The sequence below is a fragment of the Melanostigma gelatinosum genome, assembly GCF_949748355.1.
Source record: "Melanostigma gelatinosum genome assembly, chromosome: 8".
Taxonomy (NCBI): domain Eukaryota; kingdom Metazoa; phylum Chordata; class Actinopteri; order Perciformes; family Zoarcidae; genus Melanostigma; species Melanostigma gelatinosum.
This window is the reverse complement of record NC_136641.1, coordinates 3,385,757-3,396,459: the sequence shown is the minus strand read 5'-3', so window position 1 is coordinate 3,396,459 and position 10,703 is coordinate 3,385,757. Positions and strand designations below refer to the sequence as shown.

The 10,703-nt window shown below is 46.8% G+C and overlaps 1 protein-coding gene across 1 annotated transcript in view; it reads left to right on the top strand.

Annotated features, from left to right (window-relative positions):
• Positions 1-9,689, top strand: part of plch2a (phospholipase C, eta 2a) — a gene marked incomplete at its 5' end in the record, with an annotated part of 67,623 nt that extends 57,934 nt beyond the window's left edge. Inside the window, 4 exons of the mRNA XM_079272878.1 lie at positions 478-557; positions 1,858-1,917; positions 3,403-3,778; positions 7,040-9,689. Coding sequence (XP_079129004.1) covers positions 478-557; positions 1,858-1,917; positions 3,403-3,778; positions 7,040-8,688 — 2,165 coding nt within the window. The 3' untranslated portion in view covers positions 8,689-9,689. The remainder of the gene's footprint in view (positions 1-477; positions 558-1,857; positions 1,918-3,402; positions 3,779-7,039) is intronic.
• Positions 9,690-10,703: the final 1,014 nt, after the last annotated feature.

The window sequence follows — 10,703 nt, the reverse complement described above, 5'->3', positions numbered from 1 at the left end:
ACATTACATTACATTACAGTCAGCAGATGCTTTCATCCAAAGCGACTTACAATAAGTGGATTCAAGGTATTCAAGAGAACTATAGTCACCAGAAGTCATAAGTGCATCTCCGAGCATAAACCAGAGCTAACGTACAGTGCAGAAACAAACAAATATGAATACAATAAGTGCAACAAGCTAATATGAATACAAACAAACTAGTATGAATACATACTTCTGTGTGAGTATCAAACCTTGAGGGACACCACACCTTACTGTCTAAGATGAGCTGTTATCTGAACGTGTTTGTTCGATAGGATCCATACCACGAGAGGGCTGCACTCAAAAGAGTTCTGATGGAATGATCTGATAGGCGGGGCTTGTGAGGAGCTTGAGTTGGATTCAGTGGCTAGAGGTTGAACATGTTTATCTACAGCCAATCATATCTGCCCTGTTGTGTTTGACTCACTGTGTGTGTGTGTGTGTGTGTGTTTTCAGGTTATCGCCACATTTACTTGGAAGGTATGGTGGAGGCTTCCATCTTTGTTCACGTAGCTGTGAATGACATCACTGGTAAGGTAGGTACTACAGAGGGAGCTAGCTGAAATCATGTGAAAAATGTGTTCTCTCTCCTTTAAAATGACATGAATTATAGTACAGTAAGAATCTGTATTAATAAGAGCCCAGCCCATTGATATTTTTTCAAATATCCAACAATATTTCAGTCACACCTTTTGTGATGAAGAACTTCCAAGTTGTTTTTTTTATTTGTCAAATACTTCACAGTTAAAATGGATACTTTCAATGTTCTTAACACATGTTTCCACGTTGTGTTGGTGGTGTTTGAGTGTAGTAGACTCCGAGGCTTACCAAACACAGACCGTGGGAGCCGAACAGGAAATCCATTGCAGTAATATATTGTCCCTTGCACAGAATGTCAGGACGTTAAAACTATTCCTCAGAACGTTCATTAGTAATGTGCATATAGTACGAGCAAGGAGAAGAGATACTGGGTCCAGTTCCAGCTCAATTCCCAACATGTTCTGCATTTCAAACACAACAGTTTCCTCGTGTGTTTGTGGTTTGGGACCGGACCAAAGCCAACGTGTAAGGCTGCCAGTATTTATTATGGCACTTAAGGCACAATGAGCTGGCGATGATGGTCTTAAATTTGGATAGATGATGAGGGGATCCATGGTTCCCTGGTTTGGTTTCAGATTTATTTTCCAGATATCTTCTGTAATCCCTCTCGAGTCTGTCCCAGCTCCTGAACACGAACAGCAGAATGTTGTGTAAGGCACTGATATATAGTTGTAATAGTTGTAATTTTACTGCAAAAAATAAATCTTTGACAGTTTCAGGTTTTCTAGGAAGAGCAGATAAACCAAAAGGACATTTAGGCACCTCAAGCCAATAACCTAAAGGCAGAGCTTTCTATATCCAGAGAAAGCTCTGCATTGAGTAAACGTACTAAGGGCGATCAATCAGCCACCAATGCTACTTTAAACAACATTTTGCATCCAATAGTTTGGGTTTGTCCCTTTTGTTTCAATATGACGATGTCCGTGAGCACAAAGCAGCTCCATAGAGAGATAGTTAAGAACTGGAACACTTACTCAGCAAAATAGAAATGGTGCAGCTACAGATGTATTACTCGTGTTATTTCAGATTCAAAATGTTATTCTTCGGTCTTTCATGATGCAGTCGTCGCTATCACCACACAAGCACATTGTAAATGGCCGCTCTGTTGTTCACATTGTCTCTCTCTCAGCTGTGTGCCTCTGGTTGTGATTTCTCTCTTGCCTCCCATTTGTTTCTCTCCCTCATCCCCCCCTTCTCTGATTCCTGCTCTCTTCCTGTGTCTGCTTGTGATTTCAGTGGACCCCTCTATTTCCAAACGCTCCATTTAGAAGCAGGACATTTTTAGGAGCCCTGAAGCGGCCGCTCAAAACCCAGGTGTAGTGACACCCAGTCGGCATCTTGCATGATCCACATGCCCCCCCCCCCCACAAACACACAGCCCCCTCTTGTCAGCTGACTGCAAGCATTAAAAACTATCAGGCCAACTCATGCCTCGCATGAGTTATGAAGGCTTGACCATAGAATCCCCTGTAGCTGGGGATGTAGTACCAGTTGAGTGATGGATAATTGTTCCCCCCTTTTGCATCTCAAGAGCCATGGCTCTACATGAAGAGACCCGTCTAATGAGTTGGGACATGTTTTGGGAGTGTTGGAACACCGTACTTCCAGTTTTTGACCGAAAATAAACATGGCTGGACTTGTATCAGTACCAATTGTTGAAGTGCATTTCCCATCATGTTGGACTTCTGTTCTGTTTCCCAGTTGAAAGATTTTGCAGTTCAGAGGCAACCCAGGCAGCAGCACAGTATGTGGGTCTACTGGTAGTTCAGTTCAGCCAACATGTCCCTTTTGTTCCACAAATACTTCTTTTCTTCATAAGCTTGTCTTTTTGTCTGTGCTGTTGCTTTCACGTTGACAGTTGGTCAGTCAGCGTTTCACCACAGTGGTCAACAGTTGGACTGTGTGGATCTACTTCTTTCACATTGTTTGAAGCTCTCAATAGCAGCAAGGGTTTTAGGTTGCGTAATATGAGGCCTGGTCCCGCTAACGCTCCATTTGGTTTGACATTTCTTTGGGGTGGTCCAGTGACATCTTGCAGGATTGTCTTGTCAACACGAGTTTCACAATCACTAATGTCATTGTCTGGTTCTCCTCATCACCGTCATCATTTGTTCCCCAGTCTTTGTGATGTTTGACCATTACCATGCAGCACCTCGAGGCACATGTACATGTTGAAGCCAGTATTTTTGTGATTATAGCATCTTCGTTATTCAGGTTTTTGTATGCAGAAAAACAAGCCAACCCACATGAAAATAGTTAACTTTGAAAGAATAACTGCAGTACCAGAACCATTGCTGTTCTACCACGAGGGAGCACCAACATGTCTCCACACAGCACTAATGGTAGTCACTGCATTGAGTTGCAATCAGCTTGGACTGTTTTTTGTGTGTTTAACTCTGACAGGTAGCTTCAAGCATGTGTTTGTTCAACCAATGATGTACCACTGGGACTACAGTTGCTGTGTACAGATATATAGGTGCTGAAAATGACAGCGTTAACACTTTGAATCCAAGTGGCATTCAAAGAGAGGCCGCATGGACTACAGCTGAATGATCACGTTAAAGACTGAGTGATCATTCACACCTGTTATTACAGGGACTTTCTTGGGTATTTGTTTATGTGCATGCTCACGGTACAAAACCTGCCGATGTATAATTGCAATAATCCAGTGCCCAACTGCATTATGGTGAGATTTTCTTGTATGACCTCTCTGTGAGTTATTCATTTTGGTTTAAGATTCATCTTGTGTTTGACAGTGATGTTTTGTTGTGTTTTTGTCAGGCCAGAGCAGCCACCGGCATAAAAGGGCTGTTTCACAGAAACCCAAAGCAGGCTTCCCTGGACAGCCATGCTGCTGTGCATCACAGCCGTAAGCACCCGTTCGGTGCCCACCTTCTGCGCCGCACAGCCAGCGCACCCACCAAAGGCCAGCCCAAACTCAATAAGGGCTTCCCAGAGATCGCCATCGACACCAAAGACTGCAGCTCAGAGGGCGCCAGTGAAGATCGAGAGGACAGGGACAAGGCCTCTGCTGCCGCCTCTCACCAGCCCACACCACCACAAAACCGTACCAGGGAATCGCTGGCATCCCACCAAGCCAAGGGCCCCTGGGACCGTCCTGACACCAATGGGACTGTGCACCCTGAGGAGGGTAAAGGTAAGAGCCCTCTTCTTGCTCAACGAAGACCCGTGAGTGAGCCTCTGAAACGAGCCAGTCTGCTCCGCTTACATGACCCGCTGGATATGAAGCCAGGGGTGTTCGTCCGTGTCTCACTTAATAGCTCAGGCCGGGTAGGGATGTCCTCCAACTGCATCACATGTGTGATCGGCTCCAAGGAGAGTCCAGAAGCTGAAAGTCAGGGATGCAAGTACAAAAGGGCAGATGGGGAAAGACAGGAGAGAAGTAACCTCTCCTCCTCGCCCAAGAGACCAGTTCAGCCAGAGCATGTAGCCAAGCCCCAACAGCTTGCTACCCAGACAGAGTCACAGCCGTCACCTGCCCACCCCAAGTCATGCACAGAGGCCCAGTTTCAGTACTCGCCCAAGGTTCTCTGCCGACCCTTCCCCAGAGCCAAAGCCAGGCAAACTCTGGGAGCCCAGCACATCCGACTCCGGCCCGTTGCGTCACAGAGTAGCGCCCGATCTTGCAGCGTTCCCCGAAGATGCTCCCCCAACACCGTAACACGGGCACGGCGCCTCACCCCAGACTGCAAGACCAGCCTCCGATGGCAACAGGCACCCCCGCCCAACTACGGCACTGTTTGCGGCCCAACGAGCGCCCTGTTCCCAAACGGTAATGGGAATGAGGGTCTCTTGCTCAGTGACAGCAGCAGCTGTGACAGCTTTGGCAGTCTCAGCAGCTTGGAGTCGCCTCCTCTGCTGCCTCCACGTTCTGTCCTCGACAGCCGCAAGAGGGCTGTAGGCACCCTGCAGCGGGAGATGAACGCCCTGTTTGCCCAGAAAATGGAAGAGTTGCGGCATAAGTCCCCAATGTTCTTCGCTGGTAAGATGTATGTGAGGCAGCATTAGCAGTAAACCCCGTAGCTGCTGCTTAGTGGCTGTAGAGGGCCTTTCATGTCGACAACTGTAGACTGTAGATTTACAGATAACCTCCGTACATGCAGGACCGTGAATGTTTGGTAGCATGATGCTGTCAGAATGATCCTGCTGTGTGCCTTTTAGTCATCCCACGTGTCCCTGGTAGTTTGAGGAAACGTCTATACTCCCAGCTATTCTTTTCCATTGTTATTGTTCAATTCTAACTTTTGTAGCTTTTACTTCAACTTCATCACTGGTTCCCATTTCAATCAATTGATTTCAATGTTTTCCAATTGTTTTTCTCTCTGCCTTAAAACACTGTGACTGGTACTACCCCCATGCTTCACAGACGAGAGAACTGGTAAGTTTTTAACCTTAAATGAAAACAAGTAGTTTCCTGCTCCTTCTTTAACCTCGTTCATTTGAGGCATAAAGTCTGAATCAACATAATTGGAGAAAACTCAAAGCACACCCTCATATGACCGGAATGGACAGTGTTTTGAAGACATGACCTACAACATCTGGTTGGAAGTCACAAGGCACTGACATCTGTACTGCGTCCAGGAGAAAACCCCTCTCTGTCATGTGAGGGAGGACCCTCACATGACATGTTTCAGGGGAGTCCATTTCCTACCAAACGCCAGCTGCACTACCCAAACCCACCCAGCTTCAGCCTCTCTGTATTCATCACGTGATGGCCATCAGTGTTCTTACTGTGGGAATCAATCTAGTGGGGAAAACCAGTGTGTTTATGGAGTGGAATTTGAGTTATCTGGCCTCATGACAGTATCTGATGAATGCTGACGTCTGTTATTCATATAATGCTGGCAGATCCTGTACACGCTCGTAAGTCATGTGATGAATAATCTTAGCAGCTTTACCTCCTGTTTCTCTTCACGATAAAACAAATGCTCTTTTCCCTCATGTAGACTTGGAGGATGGATTTGTGATAACGTCTCCTGCTGAGATGCTTTCTCTGTCCTGTAAGCTGTGTCCTTGCCTCCACTCACCCTCTTCTTTCCAGTTTTGCTGAACTCCTTTTTTCCTCTCTTTCCCTTCTGCACGCTCTCTGTTACTAGTGCAGGATTGAGGGGATGACCAGAGCCAGGTAATCTGAATGCATGCAACCTTTTAAATGCAGCCTGTGCATCCTTCACTTCACCCGTCAGTCTCTCTGCCTCACCAGACCACGTGTCACACCTGCGGTGTTTTGAAATCCACATTCTTCTCTTTCTTTTCCAAATATTCTTGTAATTGCACTAACTCAACATGACGTGAGTGGGAGTAGTGAGAGCACCATGCCGGTTTGTCTGGTCACATCATCAAATAGGGGAACAGAATCCATCACTTGAGGGTAAATCTGGTTTATTACAACTTGAGTCGTATTTGAATGATGACACTATTGTACTCTCCCTGTTAATTGTTAAGTTATTTTCATTAAAAAGAAGGCAGAAAGGTCAATAAACATGTTTTACAGGTGAATTTTAAATTCTCCAGATAGTCAGCTGTAAACATCATCACAGTTAACAGACCTGCCTCCTGATGTCAGCATGGTTTCATTAATATCTAAATCCCTTTTACAAGAGAGACCTGAGACTGAATTGCACACATTACAACAAGACAATGCAGTCACACAAAGAGATGTAAGTTGTAATAAAGTGGAATTATCATTAAATGTTTGAGCTAAAAATACGTGGAGCTAAAGAACAGCACATCGACTCAATCACTTCTAGTTAGCTCCTCGTACCACCTTTTTCCAAGGCGTCTCCCGGCTGAGCCTCTCAAGGACAACTGACTTCAGTTGTTGAGGTAAAACATCAGGTAACTTTGTTTTAAGGCTGTTACGCCAACTTTTGGGAAGTGGAACCATCCAAACAATCCCACATTCTGTTAAAAACTGATTTATAATGTTGAAATGATGGCATGAGGCTGTCCCACCTCATTAGAGATAAACCTGTTAAATGTAGCCCTTTGCAGTATTTTAACTCCTGAAGATTTGCCATTCTCTAGCATTCGGTTTTGTTTCAGAAAACGTCAGTGCCATGTGTCAAACCCTGACCCTGTCAACACCTCAAGTTTTACAGTAGCAGGCCCTCCACTGCCTTCACATCGATATTTATTGTAAGTAGCAGTAGCCTTACACATCAAATTTAGCTCACCACAGAACAGCGAACTGTATTACGGCTAATGTGAATCGGTCACTTCTAGCAGATATTCCCTGAATGAGGTCAGTGTCGAAGCTGAAACCGAATCAACGGATTGGATCAGCTCGTCCCTATGTTCCAAGCACATACAGTTGTTGATTGTTACAACCACAACGATTTTAGGGACCATACATGACATTGGCAGTGAGACATTTTCTTTGTCTGTATTTCCGCAGATTGTCCCACAGTGCAGAGGCCAGCTCCTCTTCCGCTGAACTCTGACGCTGCCAGAAACCCTTGTGTCATCCGTTCTGTCTCCACTCCAGAAGGCAGCCTATCTTCACGTCACTCCTCATCATCACCACTGCACTCTCCATGCACAGCAATAAATGCAGACTGCCCATTGGCCATTCCTTCAAATGGGGCTGTGCACAGTCCAATCAAGGTGGGCGGAGGCCCTATGAGACCTCCTGCCCTTTCCAGAACCGCGTCTCCCCATCCGACGAACCCTGCTGACAAAACTGCACCAGCACAGTGCGTTCAAGACCGCCAGGCCAACCGAGGCATTGAGTCATTCATGGAGCACACGCCGAACCAGAGGGGAAACCAAGAAACGCTGACAGAAAAGAAAACTGATCCAGCAGAGGTAAGGTCTGACCACAGACTGGAGGCTCCTGCTGCAGCAGTGTCCCCTGCAGTCCCTGGTGCTCCGACAGCCCAGGCCAGGAGAGCCCTGTTTAACGATCAACCATCACACGTACCAGTAAGGAGAACAAAAAGCAAGGGCCATGTTCTGGTGGCTGTAGGCTCAGCAAGGCATGACCAGTCAGCCGTGCCAGAGGTCTGCACGGACGCTACTATGAACGACCGTCTGTGGAGCAAGCTGGAGCCAGGCAACCACAGAGATAGCATGTCATCCTCCTCCAGCATCTCTTCCAGCGACACCGTCATTGACCTTTCCCTGCCAAACCTGGCCTTGAAGAGCCTCACCACCCTGCCCACATCCAGCAGCACCTGCGATCCTCACTGGGTCACGTGCCGTCGCTCAGCGCTGGTCTCCTACGATGCCCTCCGGGTCAGCAAGAGCAAGTCAAACCCCAATCTTCAGCAAGGTGACTGCCCCAAGGATGAGCTTAAGCCCCGCCCCCTGCAGCCTCCCCAGGAAGCTTCCGTGGACTCACCCGGCAGACTGACTCAAAGGAGGCACACCTGGAGTCGGCTCTACATGGAGGGACTCAAGCAATCGTCAGCCAGCAGGCCGTCCTCCGCGCCCACAACCTCGACTGCTACTGCCTCCATGTCCAAAAGCCTCGGGGACCTGACCTCCGATGACATTTCCTGTAACTTTGACAGTAAGTACCACAGCATCAGCCGCAGCTTCATTGTTAGGCCAGCCAGGGACCAGCTCCACAAGGGCGGCCTCCAGAAGTCTCGGCCGCCCAGCGACCTCACAGAGCAGCTACGGAAGCTGACTGACGTGGAGCCGCTGACCGCCAGTGACTTCGCCCCGGAAAACAGGCCTGGAGAGTCTCAGGAGGAGTTTGTGGATGAGAACCCGGTACGAAGGACCTCCTCGAGGAGCCAAAGCAGGGTGCGCTACATTGCAAACAGGGCCAAGAAGAACCAGGAGAGGCAGAGGCTCCAGGGCCTGGTCCAGGGCAGAAGTGCAAGCTTCGGCCTCACTGGTAGCATTGGCAGTGAAAGTGGTGCTAGCCCCATTGAGGAGCGGGGGAACCCCGAAGGCGTGTGTTGCATGGCCCAGAGTCCCTGCTCCGGCCTGGACCTGCTGAGTCAGCTCACCCCCCTTGGAACCCCCTCCCTGAGACAGTCTCAGTCCCCCCCAGACCCAGAAAACAGTGATGTCTTTTTCATGCTCAAACTCTAAAGAACTGGCTGACTTGGAACTGAGTGTGAGAGACGCAGCTCGAAACTTGTTTGGAATACGCTCCAGCTTTTTCTCAACTCCAAATCTTTTTTCTTTTTTTTCTGAAAAGTTGAATATCTTGCAGAATTTCTCACAGATTATTTCCACATTTCGCAAAAAGACTGAGCTCCACTGAATTAATGATCCATGAACATTCACTTCTACTGCTTGAGGGTGTGCAAATTCCATTTTTGAACCAGCGCCGTCAGAAAACATTGTCCACTGAAAGCAACTGCTGCAGCTCTGCCGTCCTTTTGCAGCAAATGTTAGCGAATTGACAATGTATTTGGTGAAAGTTTTTATATAGCTGTGTATGTTTACATGAGCATACAGTAGCAAGGGGTCTACTTGAACTGTAATGGTTTTAACTGAGCTGAAAATGAGGTGCTTCATGTGAAGACGTTATTGCCAGCACATCCATCCAAGAGCAATGTTTAGAAAATGCTGGCATGGTATCATATTGACGTTTGTTTGACAGTTTGATGCTAGAAGCTGAGGCTTGTCTCATGTCTTTGTTGAAAAAAAGGAATTATTATCTCAATGCAGGATAGGATTTCTTAATTTTTAGTATTCTTTGTGTGGTGGTTACATAGTCATTTGACCAAACTGCCAAACCTACCCAGTTTATGGCATGTCACAGCACTGAGATCATGTACTTCACAGCGGTGGTAGACTACTCCATACCAGGTTTCGCCCTTTTTAATTATCTGCATGTCTTTAATGCACTGCAATGTTTATCCTAAGGCTCTGCTTTTATTTCATTTTACAAAGACCTTTTTTATAAGAAGATTTGTTAATATCCCTAACTTCTTTTTTCGGATCGTCCGACGGCGGCTCTGCTCCCATTGGTCCGAGGTACTAATACAAGATGAGAATGATCTGTATCCAAGCACGTTTATCTGTCGGCCTGCTGTATCGTTTGCACTGCCGTGCCAGTTGTTTGTGCAACATTTTAGGGACAATGTGTAATTATGACCTGAATAAATCTCAAATGAATATTACTAAAAGCCTCCCGGCTCATTTTGTTTCATTTACACTTCGTCTACCGACAGCTGTCTCAGTTCAGAGACGAAGACGAGTCGCCCAGTGGAGCTGAGCCTCATGCGAGCTGACACCTACAAGCCTCTGGCCTTGGTTTTGGCAGCGTCTGCTTGATGCTCTAATTTGGACCCCGCTTGGGTCTGTGTTTACCAGCCATCACCTCTCTCAACCTCTCCGGCAAAGAAATTTTAAAAACACAGCCCCCCTGCAGGAAGGGAGAATGTTCCAGAACAAAGACTCCAGTCTGCACAAGAGACGACAAGCTCAACCGCTCTTTAATGGAGAAAACATCTTTTCAGTGTCACTTGCCACCCAAGATCAGATTTTTCAACTACCAACCTATTTACATAAACTTTCTTACATCCTAGAATGTGATATGTGAATAAAACCGTCATATTGTAAATACTCTAAGAAGTCCGTGTTTCCTTTGGAAACATTGAAACCCTTTTGAAAAAGCAGGCACGCTGTGGGACACAAACCACCCAGTGAAACCTAATATAATGGATGCATTAGTCATGGATTCATGCACACCTTTTTGAGGAAGCTAATTAAAACGTGTTTGCATCAGCTTCCTCTGACAACCGCCTGTACCTCTTAAAGCGCTTGCTACCCTCTTAGGGCGGTCTTTCTCAGGACTCTGATTTGCCAGTGAAAGGTTTGTCCATTTTCTAGTCTGCAATTTAAAAAAATAAAAAAAGAAGAAAGCTGATTGCCACCTCTGGCGAGCTGTCAGACACTGGCAGGCCTCTTCCTCAGCTCTGTAAGTCTTTGTGAAGCGCGACACGCTCATTTGAGCGCTGCAGACTCTGCTCCAGCCAGCACACAAACACAAAAGAAGGCTTCATTAGGATTCCGAGAAAACCCCTGAGTCCCTCTTAAAGCCATATTTATCTCGACAATTTGGCACGGCTTGGCCTCTCAACTGAAAACCTCCA